Source organism: Rhincodon typus, chromosome 9, assembly GCF_021869965.1.
Source record: "Rhincodon typus isolate 14 chromosome 9, sRhiTyp1.1, whole genome shotgun sequence".
Classification (NCBI taxonomy): domain Eukaryota; kingdom Metazoa; phylum Chordata; class Chondrichthyes; order Orectolobiformes; family Rhincodontidae; genus Rhincodon; species Rhincodon typus.
The window spans coordinates 825,119-846,313 of record NC_063340.1 but is presented as its reverse complement, the minus strand read 5'-3'; the positions used below and the strand labels follow the sequence as shown (position 1 = coordinate 846,313).

General features: G+C 39.3%; 1 protein-coding gene across 2 annotated transcripts in view; it reads right to left on the bottom strand.

Moving 5' to 3' along the window:
- The window catches only part of zgc:66455 (uncharacterized protein LOC393502 homolog), a 43,479-nt gene extending 31,964 nt beyond the window's left edge, over positions 1-11,515 (bottom strand). The window contains exons 1-2 of one of the 2 annotated variants that reach the window (XM_048601152.1): positions 11,306-11,515; positions 9,169-9,205 (exon numbers count right to left, since the gene is read on the bottom strand). In XM_048601152.1, the coding sequence (XP_048457109.1) occupies positions 9,169-9,205; positions 11,306-11,431 (163 nt within the window). In that variant the 5' untranslated portion in view covers positions 11,432-11,515. The remainder of the gene's footprint in view (positions 1-9,168; positions 9,206-11,305) is intronic. The other variant, XM_048601153.1, reaches the window with a different exon arrangement.
- Between the last annotated feature and the right edge of the window lie 9,680 nt (positions 11,516-21,195).

The following is a 21,195-nucleotide window of genomic DNA, read 5'->3' as shown; positions in this document are numbered from 1 at the left end:
ATGAATTGACACGATAACTTGAAGCAGAGGTTTGGATGTGAAAATTACATCAGCAGAAAGAATTATTCAAGTTGGATTTGTCCCAGCAGTGTTTTAGATGCACAGACTTTAGTGTTGAATAAAGTGTCAATGCTTTTCAAATAGTTACAAAGCAATGTAATTCTAAAAAGGCAGCTACAAACATTTGTCTTAAGCAAATTTAAAGATCACAAACTAGTGTTTGCACCACACAAGATCAAATCTTACTTTCCTCAAACCATGGAAAAACAATATACATCTTTCAGCAACTTGATCTAGTTTTGTAGTAAGTGCTCTTGCAGAATTTTTAAAAATGCTTCTTAAGTTTAGTGTCCAGTCCTTCAATTCTTTAATACAATTACTTATGTCTAAGTTCATTTATGGGACGTGGGTATTGTTGGATATTACCTATTCCTAGTTGTCCTTGGAGGTGGTGGTGAGCTGCCTTCTTGAACTGCTGAGTCTGTGCTGTACGAAGACACAATGCCCTTGAAAAGGAGATTCAGCTTTTTGACCAAAAGGAACAGCGATATATTTCCAAGTCAGGATGGTGAAATGGCTTGGAGGGGAACTCGCAGATCATGATGTTCCATGTACCTGCTTTCCTTGTTCTTCTCGATGGATGTGGTCATGGGTTTGGAAGGCACTCTAAGGATCTCTGGTGAATTTCTACATTGCATCCCGTAGAAAGTAGCACCAAGTATCAGTGGTGGAGGGACCAGATGTGGTACCAATCAAGCAGGCTGCTTTGTCTTAGACAGTGTCAAACTTATGTTGTTGGGGCTGTACTCATCCAGGCAAGTGGGGAGCATTCCATCATGCTCCTGGCTTGTGCCTTGTAGATGATGGACAGGCTTTGGGGAGTCAGGAGCTAAGTTAATTGCTCTTATCTGCTTTTGTAGCTTCTGTGTTTGTGTGGTGGTTTCCATTCAATGGTAACCCCCAGGATGTTAGTAGTGGAGAGGGAAAATTCAGTGTTGGTAAGGCCATTGGATGTCAAGGGGGCGATGGTTAGTCTCTTACTGGAGATGGTGGCTGCTTGATATTTATGAGGTGTCAATGTTGTCATTTTTCAGCCCAAGGCCGGATATTGTCCAGATCTTGTTGTATTTGAGCATGGACTGCTGCAGTGTCTGAGGAGTTGCAAATGAAGCTGAGTATTGGTGCTATCATCAGCGAACATCCCCACTTCTGTCCTCATGGAGGGAAGGTCATTGAAGCAGCTGAAAGTGGTTGGGCTTAAGACACTACCCTGAGGAACTCCTGTAGGGATGTTCAGGAGTGGAGATAGCCAACCTTCAACAACCACAACCATCTCCCTACATGCCAGGTAGGGCTCTTGGAGGACAGCAAATTTGTGCCAATTCCCATTGACTTGATTTGCTAGTGTTCATTGATGCCACATTCTGTAGAATGCAGCCTTGATGTCAAGGGCTGTCACAGTCTCACTCTGGAATTCAGCTCGGTTGTCCACATTTGAACCAAAGCTGTAATGAGGTTCAGGAGCTGAGTGGCCCTGGTGGAACCCAAACTGGGCATCGCTGAGCAGGTTGTTGCTAGGTGCTGCTTGATAACACTTTCAAAGTGATCCAGAGTAGACTGATAGGACAGTAATTGGCTGGATTAGATTTGTCCTGCTTTGTGTGCACAGGACATACCTGGGCAATTTTCCACATTGCTGTTATAACACTGGCATCAACCTGACACTGGAACAACTTGCCTAGGGGAGCAGCAGACCCAGTACCAATCCCTGTGGAACACTACTGGTCACAGGTCTTCAGTCTGAAAAACAACCCTCCACCACTGTCTCTTACTGTCAAACCAATTATGTATCCGGTTGGCGAGCTCTCCCTGAATCCCATCCAATTTAAACTTTACTCATTAGTCTACAGTGTGGAACCTTGTCAAAGGCTTTATTAAAGTCCATGTAAACAACATCTACTATTCTGCCCTCAATCTTTTTGGTTACTTCAAAACACTCCAGTTTGAGACATGATTTCCCTCACAAAGCCACGCTGACTGTCCTTAGTCAGTTCTTGCTTCTCCAAAGGCACTAAATCCAATCTGTCAGAATAACTCCAACTACTTATCGTTCATTTCAGACTCCGACCCGAGTTCCCAAACTTCTCCTTATGGCCTTTCTTAAACACACAACATTAGTTACTCTAGTCCTCCAGCACCTCACCCATGGTTATTGATAGCAAATATCTGCACTTGGGTCCCTGCCATTTAGCTTTCCACAATGACCTGTGATACACTTGATCAGAGCCCAGAGATTTATCCACCTTTAATGTTTTCCAAGGCCTTCAACATTTCCTCTTCTGTAATGTGAACTGTTTTCAAAACATTATTTATTTCCCCACGTTTTCTAGCCTCCATTTCATTCTCCACTGTAAAAGCTGACAGAATAATCATTTAGTATCTCCCAACTTCGTGGTTCAACACAGACAACCTCATTGATCTTTAAAGGGGCATTATTCTCTCCATGGTTGATCTTTTGTCCCTAATATACTGGTCAAGGATAATCAGAAGAGAATCTACTTTATCTGCCAAACTTCTCATAGCCCATCTGTCTTTCCAATCTCCCTCCTAAGCATTTTCCTACACATTTTATACTGTTCAAGAGGTTCATTTGATCCCAGTCACCTAATCTATGACAAGTCTTATTCTGGACTAGAACCTCAATATCTTTATTCATCCACAGTTCCCTCTTACCAGCATTACATTTCACTAACAGCAACATATTGCCTCGGAACTCTCATTGACACACTTTTGAAAGCTTCCCACTTGTCAATCATCCCTTTAATCTGCAAAAGGGTCTACTCCAATTGACATTTGTAAGTTCTTGTCTCATACCAGAGAAACGTGCCTTACTCCAATTAAAAACTAATTCATGGAAGGCTCATCTTTTATAACTATTTTAAAACTAATAGAATTATAATCACTAGTCTCAAAAGTGTTCCCATGCTGACATCAGTCACTTGCCCTGTCCTTATTTCTCAAGAGAAGGCTAAGTTTTGCTCATACTGAGTAAGAAAGTTGTCTTTACACATTTAACTTTCTCACCATCCAAGCTCTTAGCACTGTGGCAGTCTCAGTTTGGAAAATTAAAATCCCCTATTACAGCCTTGTTGTTTTAACTATATCTCAGATCTCTCTGCATATTTGTTCCTCAATTTCCCTGAGTATTTGGGGTGGGGTGGCTTTTGGACAATCCCAAAGTGATCATCCCTATCTTACGTCTAAGTTCTCCCCATACAGCTTCACTGGACAATCCCTCAGAAATACCCAACTACCAGAAATGTTTTCCTTAATCAAAAACCCACACCCCTTCTTCTGCCTCCCTTTCTAGCCTTCCTATAGGATCTAAAACCCAGAACATTGAGCTGCCAGTCCTGCCTTTCCCTCAGCCAAGTTTCTGTAATAACTACAACATCTCAGTCCCATACATGCCAACTTCAGCCTTGACTACAAAGGCCCCTTGCATTGAAATAAATGCAGGTTAATTCTTCAGAGTTACTTCATTCTGACTAGCTCTTGCCTGCCTGTTCTAGTTAACATGCTTTTATGAGTTAAATACCATCCTCCTCTGCCTTTTTATTCCCACTGCTATGTAGGAACACCGCCAAACAGGTTACTTTCCTGTTCAGGTGAAACCCATCCCTTTTGAACAGGTCTTTTCTGCCCCAGAAGAGATCCCAATGATCCAAAAAATTTGAATCATTATTATGGACAGATGCATCTGCAACTAGCAGATTAGCAAGGGGGAGGTCAAGTGTGTTTTTCCATCTTGTTGGTCTCCTCACCACCTGCTACAGACCCAGTCTAGTAGTTATGAACTTTAAGACCTGCCCAGCTCGATCAGTAGTTCTGCTGCTGAGCCACTCGTGTGGGGGATTTCAATGGCCAGAATACATTTTGTGCCCTTACCACCTTCAGTGCCGGGTGTTGTTCAATGTGGAGGAGTACAATTAATTGGCCAAGAGAGGATGGTACCAGCAGGTTTCCTTGTGCACTTTTAATCTGAATCCATGAGACTTCATGGGGCCTGGAGCCAAATGTTAAAGGCCTCCCAGGCGAGACCTGCCTGACTGACTGTATACCACTGTGCTGCCACATCTGCTGGGTCCTGCCAGCAGGACAGGACATATCCAGCAATGAGGGGACAGTCATATTCAGAATTATACCTGACAGTATCTGGCTGTTATCCAACTCATCCAAGAGATAGCTGTCCCAATTTTAGCACCAGCTCCCATGTGTTAGTGAGGGGGACTTCACAGGGTCAAAAGGACCATTTCTGCTGCTGATGTTGGTACCAAGTTGTCTGTCCTGTTTCATTTCTTTGAAACTTCATCGTATTTGATACAATTGAGCGGCTTGCTAGGCAATGGAGACAGCCACATTGCTGTGGGTCTGCATTCAAATGTAAGCCATGAGGAGCATAGATTTCCTTTCCTGAAGGACATTCGTGAGTCAGATGGGTTTTTCCAACATTGTTTCATGTTAAATTAGTAGATTCTTAATTCCAGATTTTTATTGAATTCAAGTTCTACTGTTTTCTATCTAATCAAAATGAAGCAGCAATCCAAGAGACAGATGCTTGAATGATCAAGTGGCAGTAAATATTTTTCATTGAGAGCTTTATACATTTTATAGACCAAGAATCCTAGAGTCATACAGATTGAGTTGGACCAAAGGGTCCGTGTCCAAACTAAACTAGTCCCATTTGCTTACATCCACATACCTTTCCAAAAGACATTTGGAATGTTGTAATTGTACCAGCCTTCACCATTTCCTTCAGCAGCTCTTTCCATACACACACCACCTTCTGCGTGAAAAACGTTGCCCTTTAGGTCCTTTTTAAATCTTCCCTCTCTCACCTTAAACTGATGCCCTGTAGTTGGTGACACCACCCTGGAGTATTCATTTTATCTATGCCCTTCATGATCTCAAACCTCTATGAAAAAAAAAAGGTCACCCCAGATCCTCATATGCTGTAGTGAAAAGAGTCCCAGCCTATCCCTTTCACTCAAACCTCCCAAATCTCAGTAACATATTTGTAAATCCTTTTGCACCCTTTCTACTTCAATAACATCCTCCCTACAGCAGGTGACCAGAGCTGTATGCAGTATTCAAAAGTGACCTCTCCACTATCCTGTACATCTACAACAATGACATTCCAACTCCTTTACTCAATACACTGACTGAAGGCAAGCATACAAACACTTTCTTCACTACCCTGGCTACATGCAACTCCACTTTCAAGGAATTGTGCATCTACATCCCTAGGTTTCTTTGTTCAGCAATATTCCCCAGGGTGCTACCATTAACTGTATAATCCTGCCTTGATATGCCTTACCAAGAGTGCAAATCAGACTTTTGAGCTGAAACATTATAATGTTAGTTTCCACACGTTTTGCATGATCTATGTATTTCTAGCATTTATTTCAACTTTATGACAAAAGTTTATTTAGAGGAAAGTGTTACGTAATTGTCATATTACAAAAGGGAATGGAGACTATGTCTGGTCCCCAGTCTGAAGAGACGATGCATTAGTTTTACTTGTACCTATAAACAGGTAACCCAAATTTTAAAACAAAGTTCTAGAGATCACCTTCCTTTATTTGGTACAGTGAAGAATAAAGATTGGACAGTGCCACTGAACAGACTAAAGGATGGATTCTGTTTTTAAATTTCAATTACTTATTTGCTTTTACCAAGAGTCTTAACATGTGACAGTGCTAAACAATTGAATTGTGTAATCCTGAGGAAGTTGTTTGAGGAGTTTCAGAATGCCAATTTTCTAGTTGACCTGAGTTTTATTTTGGTAATATTGGTCACTCCAGAAACATCATCAAAGCTGACAAGTTTTTGTTTTTAAAAATGACAGTGGGTGTAGGTCAAGCTCATCTGGAAAGTGTCAGCTGGAGTAGCTGGATGCAACTTTGGGGAAAAATAAGGACCTTGAGTGCCCTGGTTTCAAAAACAGTGATAGGTTAGATTGAAGCAAGCAATGGAGATACTATCTTGCTATTGTCACAGGTCCCTGACTAAATTCCATCCAGATTCCACTCAGTTCAAAATGAAAATCCATTATTTCATGTCATTATGCTTCAACTTACCAGGTGGAACTTGTTCAAAGTACCAGGCACCCTCAGGTTAAATGCTGTTGTAAACAGGACAGGAAAACAACTTACTGGACTCAACTCTGCAAATTATAAAATTAGCTAAGACAAAGGACACAAATCTGAAAAGATCCTTTGAAGGTACCTCCTGGCCAGGCTAAGCTGCACAACAAAAACTTGTGACCAGCTGAAATCTGAAATTTGAGTTGAGAACTTTTTTTGTTTTAAAAAAAACAAATAGATACTTAGCATCATTGGCTATAGATGGGATCCTCAAAATTAAACATTAAACCTATGAGTTGTCAAACCTGCAAAAGTTGTCTCAGGGTAAAACATCAATAGGTATATTGTAGCAGAAATAACTTACTTTACTAATATCAGCACTTAAAATCCTCACTTCAATTATTTTCTAGATGTGGGCTCTTAAGATACAAGAATTTAACTCAATACTTGGAGTATGAATATTTAGCTTAAAACCAGTGAGATAACTTAGTATTTTAAGACAAAATATTGTGAAACTTAATTACTATCACTTCACTTCTTCCAATGAGTGACTTAATTAGGGTCAGTTATATAGTCACAGATAAAGTAGAATAATCATTATTAAGTTATCAATTAAGTTTGTAAATAATCCTTTGATATTAAAGTTTTAAAAATTAAAATTTAATGCAAAGTTTCTTGAAAGTGTCTTTGTCTCAAGTTTCAAGGAGAATTGGTGGTAAACTCAACTTTTGTCACAAGATAGCTGATCTCTCCTCAGGAGTCCTGTACCAGACATGAGTATTAGTCCAATTTAATGTCTGAAGAGCTAACTATTGAGCAGGTTTTCATTCTATATCCAAAAACATTTCCCCACCTGCTAAAGTTAAATTTTTTGTTGAGTGCTTGATAATTTTGCTGGTATCTGTCACAGGTATTTGGCTAACTTTTAACACAGTCAGTTATTCAGGGGGAAAAAAAATTGTCTTTACAAGTTACACACTTCTATAAAAGTATTTGCCCACCAGCTTCTAGGCACTTATTCTAAAGCTGCCAACTATTTTCTCAATAATCAGTTTAATACTTTAATTGGACAAATCAATTACAAACTAAAAAAGACCAAACATCTGTACAATGTGGATTAAAATCAAGTTCTGTGCTAAATTTTTTGCTATAGTCAACATTTTCACCAGCTGTACATGTTGGGGTGGGGGAAGGGTGCATGCAGAATTACTTTTCTGCAAGTATTGTGAACTTATGGAATTCACTACCAAGTACAGTGGATGCTGGGATCTTGAGGAAACAAGATAAACAGATTTTTTAAATTCACAAGTGTTATAGGGAACAGGCAGATTAAAAAGTGGAGTCGAGGCTGTGATATCAGTTATCATTGTATCAAAAAGGTAGAGCAGGCTTGAGGCTAAATTGCCACCACCTGCTCAGTGCTAGGAAGAAAATCAGTGGCTGTATAGAATCACTTTCTATTTTCTGTAACTGTGCACAAGCTCCTGAAGAGATAAACTACAAGATGTACCCACACACAAAGTAGTTGACGAGGCAACGTTTTCTAATTGGATATTTTCACTGAACGACTCAGAATTAGATTTAAGAGAGTGAATCACAGTAAACCTAAACCACCAAAGGACTTTTCTCCGAGACAAAATAGAGGAAATGACTAAATGAATGAGTTACTGGTCAAGTGTGTCACTACACTCCCAAACATCCTTAGAATCTAGAGCTCAAGAAAAAAAAAAGTGACGAACCTGACAAAACAAACCATATATTTGATGCCATTAGGGCAGGATAGTTATCTTTAATCTCAATCCGAAACTCTTCCCTTTGGGACAAACTAAGCTATTTCTAAATAGAGGCCTTTCTTTCAGTTCATATTTACTCACAATCAACATAAACCAAATACCAAATGTCTAGTTATTGCAAATTTCTGTGGTCAGTTTGTCAACAGCAATGAAATCACAGACTCTTGTCTTGAGGAGCTTTCAAGTTCAGAGTTGCATGAGCAGTTCTAATGTAGAGTGCAGTGTACTAGTTTTGTTACTGCTCCAAGTTTAATTTCCAAATTATACTAGATCACAGAAAAGACCATAAATTCAAACAGGATTTAGTCTCATTCTGGTATATATTGGTCTACCCTCCAGCAAACATTAACTGGCAAGTTAGTGAATTTAGCCACTGGAGGACAAATGCAATCCTCCCTAAAATAGGTATCCAAAAATTCCCATGCAGCCCAGTCAATCACACAATTAAAAAGGAAGCTTATTTGGAATGTTGATAAGCCAAAAATATTCCTTTAGATCTAAATTGCCCCAAAACAAAAGTATTGGCTCTTATCAGTGGAACAAGATCCTTGGGGGTGGGGTGGTGTGGAAAATAACCCAAAATTGGGTGAAAGTTGTCAAGTTACCCTGACCAGTAAGAGCTCTCAGTTGTCAGCATTGATCCAAACCAACAAAGCATTCTCCTGAGAACCCTGGGAAAGTGTCAAATACCAAAAAACTGTCCACCCTTCTCTCAATTAAAATAAAGTGTTACACAAAAGGCAAGCTGATAACTGAAGGCAAATATACTCGCCAAACTAAATATTGGTTCATTCAGACAAAGATCCAATAAAGTTCTCCTTGGGGAACTTTAAACCAATAGGACAAAGATGTGTTACTAGATAGCGCTGGTAGGGAAGAAAGTATCAAGGGATTGATTTGAATCTGTGCAATGTAGGAATAGCAAAAAAGTCAAACTGTAAATTGAAAGCCTGTTGTAAAACACTACGCTTTGTTACTCAGTCAGATAAAGAATCTTAAAGATTAGTTTTAAGTTCCATTCTAAAGATTAAACTCTATTAATTATTGATGGCTGCTGTAACAAAATATTGATCATTTACAACTAAAAAAAGTATCCTTGAAAAGATTATAATTGTCAATTTGGTGCCAAACCTCAGTTAGTACTGAAGAGGCAAAAAAGACATTAGAACATCTATGGAGAAACAGCAACAGGAAGCTTATGTAAACCAAAGAGTTGAGTGCAATCTCACCTTGCCTTGATTTCTCAGCTCGATCACTCTGACTTTTCTAGGAGCAAAAACAGGTTTAAGTCATTCTTTAAAATCATTTGCCAGAAATTTAGCTTCTTTCTACTGGAACTTAAGCCTATTACTATAGTATATAGCTGACTATTTCAACCTAGATCTCTCCACCCGAGGTGGAGCAGTACAACTGATGTTAGCAGTTACACAAATATTCTATTATCTCCGATAGTAGGAACTGCAGATGCTGGAGAATCCGAGACAACAAGGTGCAGGGCTGGATGAACACAGCAGGCCAAGCAGCAGCATAGGAGCAGAGGGGCTCTGCCTTCTATTATCTCCAGCAGGTTACCATCCACTCAGAACCAATAACTCGAGTAAATTGACAATCACTGGACAGCCTGATAAAATAACCTCACCCAGCCCAACGTCACCATTTTACTGATGGTGTATTTGAAAGTCCTTCCATTGATTTCAGATCCAGATAATTACAAGCTATTTCATATTAATTGGATTTTTAAAAAAAAACTTAAGATGTTGCTGACCTAATGATTACACCAGGGTGTAAGTCATTCCTCAAGATGATTAAAGGTAATTTTCAATTAGAAAGCAAAAAAAGTGACATGTCTGACAAATATGTGCATCAGCTTTGCCAGGACTGGGTGTCAGAAAAGCAGCCCAACAGTCTAGCAACAAGAAATAGTTGCAAGGTAAAGCTGGCAGCCAGAAAAGGATGGTGTTGACTTGGCACCATGAGGATAAGAAATGCAAGGAGGCCAAGCAACATTAGAAACAACATTGTAGGAGTAGAGAAAGGGAAACAATTGTAAGTGATCTTCTATGAGCAGATCACTAGCGAAACCCAGTCAGAGCAATCCCATCGGACTAGATCATGAAGAGATTAAGAAAATTGATCTCATGATCATCCCTTAAAGGGTGCAGAAAGGTGAAGAAGGGAAGTTTACGTTGGTCAGTGACATGGGGTGTGATCAAAGCAGGGACACAGCCAGAGGCACTCCCATTTTGGGAGGCAGAGGACTGGAGGGGAAGGAACTGGTTTCAGTTTTTCATTGCTAAAAAAACACAACAATGCACATATTGATGATCTGTAGTTTGTGGAAACATTTTCTCTCCACATATTTTAAATCTAGCCTATCAATCATCTGAAGCATTATTGGTTATCTTTTACTTTGCCAGAGAGTCTGTTTAATCTTTTGTGAAAAAAAAACCTCATTCTAATATCTCCATGGTATTTTAAAAAAGTGCTGCAATACCTCCATCCTTTTAATTCTAAAGAGGATGAGAATTTGGACAAAGTACTTCATCTAATCCAGTTTCAGTACAAGTACAACAGAACATTGTGCTGAAGGACAGCAAAGTTTAGTATTTTAAAGTCTTCTGACCCAACATCACAATATGTAACTGGAGGACTGAAAGATTTGTTAACTATGCACAGATTCGGCTAATCCAGACAAATACCAAGCTCTTCACCACACCTCAAGAGGGAAAAAAAAGTGCTGAAAGTAACCCATAGGCAACATATTTAAATTAACCTACCACAATATTTAAACAAGCATCAGAGCTGGTCAGAAAGTCAGACTTTATCTCTGACAGTGATCAGATAACAGATGCAGAGTTGTTATGCTCTCACAACAACCTGACTAACACATGGGAAAAAAAACAGATCCATACACTAACCTCTCTCAGATTACATAAACACACACACACACACAAAATGTGGTATAATAATATAGCCATGAGGAATAACATTACAACCATCCCAGATGTTTAAACATGATTACCCAACTATCAGGGTCCACAGACACAAAAATCAGAATTTCTAGAAACATTTCTATAATGTTGTTTTATTCTTCCCAGTTTCCAAAGTAGGAAGAGCTTTTTACTTAGAAGAAAAAAAGCCATTTGTTCAAAAGATGGATAATAAAACTTGATAATCAACAGCAAACCATAAATTAACAAAATTTTTGAATGAATTAAGAACAGATATTGAAAGTCAAAATCCAAGAAACAAAACAAAAACAAAAACCAAGAAAATAGATGTATACCTTCCTGCACAAATCTTAAAACATTGCATTTTCAAAAGAAAAATAACAGATTTAATACACCTTAGAAAACTCTCACTCACTTCTCCACTTTCTGGTGCTGCCACCTCCCCACCAGTCCATAAAATCCCTGGATCAGCAGCCAATGTGTGAAAAATTACAAAGAACACAAGTAGCTTTCTAAAGTTGGAAAGAATCAAAGGGTCCATCCTAGCACATTGGGAAATAAAGCACAAGAATTTACTCTAAGGGCTGAACACAGCTGATAACACCTGGACAAATTGTTTTTATTAAACTCTTCTCCCAGAAAACAATTTAACTAATTGATAAATTAGATGAATCAGCAGAAATTAAATCAGAGGAACCATGGCCTCTGAATGTTAACCATTTGTTGGTAAGAGGGAGCTTCAAAAGGCTAGGAAGATAATGTGGAAACCTCTTCTGTTGTTCAGCATAAACAAAGCAAACAAAATCCAACACATTGTTCCCTTTTGAGTATTAAACAAAGCTTTTCAACTAATAAAACCTAAAATACAACATATACAAAAGAGACTACCAAGTTAAATAATAACACACATCCCTGTGTCCACCACACAGTCTCGCCCCAGCAATACCTGCCAACTAATCAATTTGAAGAGAACAGACTTTTCAATGGTTGGGAAGGGAAACATCACAAAAACTAATTCAGCCTTACACTGAAAGATTACAAATGACCTCTTCTCTCCTCAGCTCCACAGAGTTATTGACTGACAGAGTGACTGACAGAATAACCGACCAACAGAACAGTCACTCACCAACAGAGTAACCCATCTACAAAATAGCTAACTCGCAAATTGAGTGACCATCAGAGAGAATGAGCAGTACTGTGAGTGATCATTAGAGCAACTGGAAAACAGAGCGACTGACCAGCAGAGTTGTTGGGGTGTACAATTTCAGAGTTGGAGTTGGTCATTTGACCCCTGGAGCCTTTACAACAAGAACAAATAACATCATGGCTAATCTGGTCACAGTTTCATTTCCATTTTCCTGTCTGTCCCCATAACCCCTGGTTCAGTGAGCAGTGGAGTTAGTGAGCATAGTGAAGGTGGCTGACTGACAAGTGTTTTTAGCAGAGTGCAGTTATTTCAGCAGTGGGAGCAGATATCCCAGAAACTGCAAGGCTGGAAATGTTAAACAATTTACAATTTGATGTAAAGACTAGGAGACAAAACGATAACAACTTATTCTTCAAATATCAAATATTTTTATTGGTCATTGTCTGCAAGGCTGAATAATAATAAATTAGAAATAAAGTCTTTGTGAACAGAGCAAGCAGAGCAAAATGCTGAAGAAATCAAGGATCTTTTTATCATGTTCCTCCTGCTTTGGGATCTGGAGACAGGGACTCTCATACTGATCACCTTCCAATTACTCCAAGAAATGTTGGCGTCAATCTGCCAAACAACATCCCTGAGGTTGAAAATCTGAGTTTCAACAACTTAAAACAGCTCCCCTTGTCTTCCAAAATTCTACCCTATTTACCGATTCCCTCTTTTACTCAGTGTTTTACTTGTTGTTACCTTGACTGCTGGTGAACTTGATTACAGAAAGTGTCCCTGTCTTCTCTTTCCGCTGTGGGTAGATCTGTGAGTGTTTAGAGTGACAATATCAGTGGGGGGCAGCTGAAATCGGCTGTCCCACAACATTGTTTGGGGCACTGGGTGAAGCTGTGCCAAATATATTTTTACTGTTCAGATTGCCAAGCTCCTTGGCACACTGGCATTCTGTAATCTGTGTCTGTGAAAAGGTAAATGAGTTGAGTAAATTAAGAAATGTGCAAATGAAGAACAATGAGTTTGGCAAATGGTTCCAAATTCACCCTCCTCCGAATCAACAATCTGCAGTTAAATTCCAGTTAAATGAAGCTTTCTCCAGAATTGAGATTAAAGGGTAAAGTATTGTGACTGATTCTCAATCATGGGCAGGATGATCTACTTTGCCAGAATGATTGTAATTGCTCACATCAACCACTGACTTTTTTTCTCTGTTTTTTAAAAACATGGTTATTTCACAGGATATTGTCATCATTGATATTTCTTGCCCACTTTTGACAATTACATAGAATTACATGGGTGGTGGCAAGTTTTGTGGGTTCAATTCTGATGATAAGGTATTGACCTGAAAAATTACGCCATACCTGGCATCAGCCTAGTGAACCTTCTCTGGACTGTCTACAATGCCAGTACATTTTTACTTTGAATAGGGGTCCAAACTGTTTTCAGTATTCAATTCTGATTGGAAGACAGATTTTGCACTGTCATGAGCAGAATTTTGTTACTTTGTATTGGAAGATTTGCACAAACATGGAGCGCTTCTGTATATTTATCTACAGATAAAGTACTCAAGAGCTAGCTATTACTTAATAGGATCTTGATTTAAATTACCACTAAGTTTTGAGACAGGTATTATTCATAGTGTATGATTTTTTTTGACATTGTTGGGAATACATTGTCCTTAAAAGTAATAACATGAAGCAAACTAGAAAACAAGAAAAGATTTGAAGATTGTGGATTGAAAAGGTTTTGAAAGGAGGTGTGATTTCTGGGAGTTATGTTCAGCAGTAATTACTGAAGTCAAAGGTTTTATGTAGGCCGTTAGCTGCCTGCTGTTTTGATTGTAAATTGACTAACTTTCGAAAGTAGATAAACAAAACTTTTAAGATAGAGATAAAAGATAGGCTTTAAAGGGTTCAATTGTGGACTGATTTGGGAAGCCCTGTACTGAAGGTTGTCTAGCAACAGCATCTGAATTAAAGTAGGTGTTTAAATACACACCCAGTGTGTCAGCTGAAGGAAGAAACCTCCAAGAAGTTGACAGTAAAAACAAAGATCACTCTCTTCTGAAGAGAACTGAAGAAACACCACAGCAGCAGTAGCTTCACAGATCTATCTCAATAAAGTATCTTCTGTGAACCTGACAAAGTTCCAGAAAATAATATCTTTAATGTCCTCATAAAGTCTGAAAGCAGAACTGTTACTTCCATTCAAATACCTAAGTCTAACTGACTTGCCATTGATAATTAAAGATTTCCCATCTATTCTATGGCTGTCTGTATGGAAACTTTAGGGCAGGAAGTTGACTGGACTATGAAAAGTCTGACTTTTTTATTGTTTGGCATTGATCCTCGGCCCATGCATTTTGTTAAACCTATTTCATCTCTGCAAAGTTGTATTGTCTTCTGAGTCCTGTGATTGTATGCATTTGGGACTAAAGGGACATAGTTTGATCTAAAAAGCAGTTTAGTTGATAACCAGCTTTGATACTTATTGTAAGAATAAGTTTGTTTATGGTAAAAATGTTATGTTTGAGGTTGTTGAAAAAACTGGTGAAAGCCACTATAGTTCTGGATTAAATTGACCACTTTGATGATTTACAAACATTCTGAAAGGAGATCTGCAGTTGGGTTGTCACACTGGTCTGTCTCACACCATTCTCACACATCCACTGTAGTCAGCCTGGAACCACTCTATAACATCCATCATCCTGAGTCAACGCTTCTTCCGGCTGCGTTTGCCATCTCAAGGACATCCCTATGGCTTTTCAGCTCTGATCAAAAGCTAAGATACTGACACATTTTTTTCTGGGTGTCACTTTTTAGAGTTACTTTTGCTGTTACAATTTCAAACTCCTCGTCGTTTGTTTTATGGTTTGTAGATAGAATATGCACTATCACTAAAAATGACTTACAATTCCGCAAATACAGCTAAAAATTGTAACTTAATGTAACAGGGATCAGTTCTGGATCCTCTTTTGTTTTCTCATTTATATAAATGATTTGGATGAGAATATAGGAGGCATGGTTGGTAAGCTTGCGGATGACACCAAAATTGGTGGCATAGTAGACAGTGAAGAAGGCTATCTAAGATTACAAAGGAATCTTGACGAAATAGGTCAATGGGCTGAAAAATAGCAGATAGTGTTCAATCTGGATAAATATGAGGTATAGTATTTTGGTACAACAAACATGTGTACGGCATATACAATTAATGGTAGGGCCTTGGACAGTGTGGTAGAACAGAGGGACCTAGGAGGTGCAGGTACCTAATTCTTTGAAGTTTGTGTCACATATAGACAGGGTGATTAAGAAGGCAAACAGGAGGCCAGAGTAACATAGCAAGCCAGGCAGCATCTGGAGGAAATCAGCAGTCAACGTTTTGGGTATTACCCTTCTCATGCTTGCCTTTATTGCTCAGACCTTTGAGTATAGGAGTTGGGACGTCATGTTGAGGTTGTACATGACATTGGTGAGGCCTCTGCTGGAATATTGTGTCCAGTTCTGGTCACCCAGTTATACGAAGGATATTATCAAGCTGGAGAGGGTTCAGAAGAGATTTACCAGGATGTTGCTGGGTATGGAATGTTTGAGTTATAATGAAAGGCTGGATAGGCTGGGACTTTTTTCACTGGAGCATAGGAGGTTGAGAAGTAACCTTATAGAGGTTTATAAAATAATGAGAGGTATAGATAGAGCTAGTGGTAGTTGTCTATTGCATAAAATGGGGAATTTCAAGACTAGTGGGAACATTGTTAAGGTGTGAGGAGAAAGATTTAAAAAAGACACCAGGGGCAATTTTTTTACAGAGAGGGTGGTTCACGTGTGGAATGAATTTCCTGAGGAAGTGTTGGATGTGGGCACAATTACAATGTTTAAAAGACACTTCGGTAAGTACGTGAATAGGAAAGGTTTGGAGGGATATGAGTCAGGAACAGGCAGTTGGGACTAGCTTAATTTGAGATTATGTTTAACATGGACTGATTGGACTCAAGGGTCTGTTTCCGTACTGTATGAATTTATAACTTTATAGCTGTAAACAAATCTAAATAATAAGTTAGAAAGTTCAGAATTTGTACTTTCTGATAAATTGATTGTCCATCTCAATGAGACAGCTTTCTGTCTTTAATGTCTCAATGTTTACATAATAACTTCGCAATTTTAATTAAGTAACTTGATACAAGACATTCTGAAACATTTCTAGTAAACTTTGTAAAAACAAATTCTCTCTTCTCAAAGCGATTAGAGAAGAAACGAGGTGAATGTTTTCGTGACTGGCCTGTTCCGAAAGTTGGTAGTATCTGATTACAATAGTCCGGAAACTACCGCTGGTTCACGGTCCGAGGCAGATCTCAAAATGTTTACTAGTTCAATTCAAACTTCTCTTTTAAACTACACTATAGACTGCGCCACAACATTTCAACCGGATTGCAATATAATTATAGATTAAAGGAGACAGCGACGTCAGCGCTGACGCAGTGAGGTGGGACCTTTCTTCCTTCAATTATGCAATGGCAGAATGTGGTCAGCGCCTTGAAACAGAATATGACCTTTGTACAGTTTTACAACGTGACTTTAAATCACAATCCAGTGCTGATTTTACGGGGTCCTACTGAGTTGGTTTGCTTTTTTCGCATTGACTTTGAATCCTTTCTCTCCTGTGGTTTGTGACACACTGGATTCAATATGAGACTCATCGACTCCAGTGAATTCACTGAGAAGATAGAGACAGCAAGAACTGCAGATGCTGGAGTCACAGTCAATTACATTGTGGAGCTGGAGGAACACAGCAGGTCATGGCTGTACAGTCCTGAAGAAGGGTCCCGACCCGAAATGTCGACTTTCCTACTCCTCTGATGCTGCCTGACCTGCTGTGTTCCTCCAGCTCCAACAGTGTGTTATCTCTAAATTCACTGAGCACATTGTCAGCCATTGCGATGCCTCTGTTTTCCGAAGTTTCCAACACTGCATCTTTTCTCATGTTGCTAGGATCAAAAGTGACACATGCCTTAGCAGAGATAGTGCAGATGGGAACATTACTGGTTTCACCAGAACTGCCTTCGGGGCACTTGAGGGGAAATGAGTCACAGATTTATGGGAATTGACCAATTCCGCCTCAATCTCCAATGAACAATTCACCCGAGTGGGTCAGCGATGGAGACATTTGCTGACGGTTCTTTGATCAGGTCTGACCCCCTCAACATCTTCACATGTTCTCCAGTTCTGCTCCTCCATTCTTCTCCGATTCATCTCCAAGTTGAGAGATTTGTGTGGACAGGAAAGGAATGATCTTTCTCGGTCAGTTCCCTGCTCTAAGTGTCCTGGACACTGTGCATAAAGCGATCCTGCCCCAGGCGGAAATATGTCCAGAAGCCGGCTTCCAGGTTAGGATCACTGAGGTCAGCTCTGTCCCTTGCCAGAGTGCAGGTTTGTTATTGTGTCAGGCCAACTCAGGGTTGCTGCGATGCAATCAAAAGTCTGGCCTTGAACAATAACACCAATAACTTACACGTGTATAGCTTCCCTGACTCAGTGAAACGTCCTTGACCGAGTCGAGACGTCTCTCCCTAATTATTATGCAGTCTAATTATAGACTGACAAGTTGTTGTGAAAAATGTGCTAACAGGGAGCCAGAACAAAAATATCCGTACAGGAGTAACCAGCGTCTGTCTCTCACACAAGCATACCAACCTTCCACGTCAATTTCCAAGTAGCCAGCTCTTCCCCAGCCTACAATGTACCTCACATCCTAGACATTTGCCTCTTCAATCCTACATAGTACCCCTCAGATTGTCTTTCCCTCTCTCACATTGGAAACTTCCCTGTAATTGTCCTCCCATCTCTCATATTCCCAATATTTAATAGTTTTAAGGCAGAGGAGATGGGGTAGATGGGAATGAGGAATTCAAGATACAAACAAATCAGCATGATCTTATTTGATGGTGCAGCAGGCTCAAGGGACTGAATGGCCCACCCCAGCTTCTAATTTGTGCATTCATATCAGCCTTCTCCTCACTCCAGGCCTGACTCTGTGACTGTGCAAATAAATGAGAGCAAACGGGAATGTTGTTGACACATTGACATTGATAAAATTTGGCATCAATTCTAACTTCTAAGTAATGATTGTGGAATTTTTACATAGTACATTCAACATAAAGTTTTACAGACTGAAATGTGCCTCGTGAAACACTGTATTTCCATACACTTTAGAAAAGTTTACAAATTTACAGCTTTCACAGAATTGTAGACCATTTGATCCCTTGGCACTCGTAAAACAAATCTCAGAACATTCCTTGCTAAAAATGGAATTTGACTTTATTGAGTCATTGTAAATCTTTGCTCCCAACTTTGCCAGTTACACAGAAACATCTGATGTTATAAACATTGAACTTGGCTCACCCTGAACAGTGCTACCACAAATTGATACTATCCATGTCAAGTCAAACACAATTCACATAACTCATCCACAATTTAAGTTCATATTGATAGGTCAATTCAGTTAACATTCTCTTCTCATTAATCAGAGCCCAGGTTAGGTGTGGATTTACAATTTGGAAACCAGACTGAAACATTGACATTTGGGATACTGTTCATTTTTTAATGACGTTCGGGCTTTTTAAAAACAACACTAGTGATTATAATGTTCACCGACCCTTACTCTCACTGTGATTTTGTTATGATGAAGGATTGATCTACTACAGAAATTAAGATAGAATATTTAATAAATTTGAAATAAACTATTTCCAGTTTTCTATTGAAACCATAATTACCTTGTTTGCAAGTTATCTCGATAGCATAAAGTTAAATCTTGAAGTGGAACCATGAAGCCAGTTATTTCAGAGATCAGTAACAGAATTATTTTGGGTTCAGCAGAAGTCCCTAAGTTTCTCTTTTGGGTGGGGCATTTCAATTTGCTACATTTGAAAAACAAGTTAAATCTGAGAAATAGGCCAAAATTATGTATCAGCAACCATGAGGCTTATGACTTCAGGCATGTGATTCTGGTTCACATTGCTTTCTCATGATCCCTCAAGCACTGAAACAGATGTTTTTCCAACAGATCCAAATATACACATTTTAAACGCATGGCCAGCCTAAGTCTATGTGATCTTTAAGACAGATTTTGTTTACTTTTGTTTCATGACTTGGAATCTGGAAGCAATTGAAGGTTTATTATATTCTAAAATAATATTATTTTAAAGTAATTATTTATAGCACAAGACATCGCCCCATAAATAAATGTTTGAGTTGTAAACTTTCTAAAATGTATGGAAATAAACAACGTTTCACGAGGCACATTTCAAAATTAAAGGACTTCAGAAAAAGGTGAGAAGGCTCAACAGCGACGCAGGTAACAGTCAGTAGAGTGCAAAGACAAAGAGTTTTCATGGGATTTTGAAGGAGGAGATAGAGAGGCTGTGGGATCAAATGGAGAAATGGCTCCAACAAACAACTTAATAACTGATGGATTGGCCTGAATATGAAAACGTGAGAAGCAGCAGCAATCTAATGTCAAAAGACAATAGGCTGTATAAAATTAATTCATGGAATGTGAGCATCACTGTCTGATTGTATGTTTATTGCCCACCTCTGCTTGCCCTTGAGAAGGGCAATAAATGCCAGCCAAGCTACAGGCAAGCATTTCTCATGGATGAATAAAAAAAGGGTGTGGCCTGGAATATATGATTGGAGATAATCTGGGATAGGGTGTGGCCAGAATGTTGAAACTGAATAAAAACCAAAAAAAAAATGCAGATGCTGTAAACCAGGAACAAAAACAGAAGTTGCTGGAAAAGCTCAGCAGGTCTAGTAGCATCTGTGAAGAAAAACCAGAGTTAACATTTCGGGTCCGGTGACCCTTCCTCAGAACCGAGCTGCTGCTGGACCTGCTGAGCTTTTCCAGCAACTTCTGTTTTGTTCCAGAATGTTGAGATATTTGATGAGAAGGGCATGATGTTAAGTTGAAAGTCAATGGAGCGGGCATTGAACAAAGTGCAATGGTGTGCAAGGCACTGCATGAATGGATTCACAAGCAACCGCGTTCTAATTTAAAAACAAAATGCTGGAAACCTTCAATTCAGACAGCACCTGTGGAAAGAGAGAGAGAGAGAGACAGAGTTCATATTTGAGAACCTGTGACCTTTCAACAGAACTGGGAAACGTTTGAGATGCAATAGACTTTTAACAAGGGGTGGATCAGAAAAGGGCAAAGGTAAATCTGTGACAGGAGGCAAGACAGATGCAACTGAGTGTAGAAAAGTTAGTCCTCCAGGACCAAAGGGATGGGGACGGTTAAAAAGTAGGCCGTATAGTGTTTAGTTGAAAGATCAGGCGCTGTACCTCAGTCTTATGTTGATCTTCCATAGAACAGTTTTAATTTAACTAGCCTGGTAAAAAGTGGAAATGACACCATCAGGAAACTATTGGAGAAATCTCTGCAGCAGGATGAAAGCATAAATTAGGCAAGAGAAATGAGATTTAACCTGGCCATATTCTGTACAAGAAAGACTTACATTTATATAGCTTTCACAATCTCAAGAAATCCCAAAACACCTCACAGCCAATTAAATTATTTAGAAGTATAATGATTGTGGAAATGTAGGAAACATGAAGGTCAATTTTATGTAGCAAGCTCTCACAAACAGCAATTTGAATGACCAGCTTCTGTTTCAATGCTGTTGACTTAAACATGAGGGATACCTTGCGTGCTCTTCTTCAAAACAGTGCTATGCGATTTCTTTTTCATTCACCTTAAATTGAAGTCCCTGTTTACAGTTTTTGAGAAGGTTTGTAGCTCGGTTGTGAATGAGCTTGTAGACTTGCTTGCTGAACCGGTGGGTTTGGTTGCAAACATTTCGTCACTGTGCTAGGCAACATTGTCAGTGCGCCTCCGGTAAAGTGTCAGTGTTCTGTCCCACTTGTTATTTATATTATCAATAACATGTAAATATGCTCCTGTGATGCTGCCTGGCCTGCTGCTCCACACTGTGTTTTCTCAGACTCCAGCATCTGCAGTTCTTGCTGTCTCAGAACAGAACACTGACGCTTCACCAGAGGCGCAATGACGATGTTACTTAGCAGGGTGACAAAACGTTTGCAACCAAACCCACTGACTCGGCGAGTGAGTCTACAACCTCATCCCTGTTTACACTGTAAGATCTC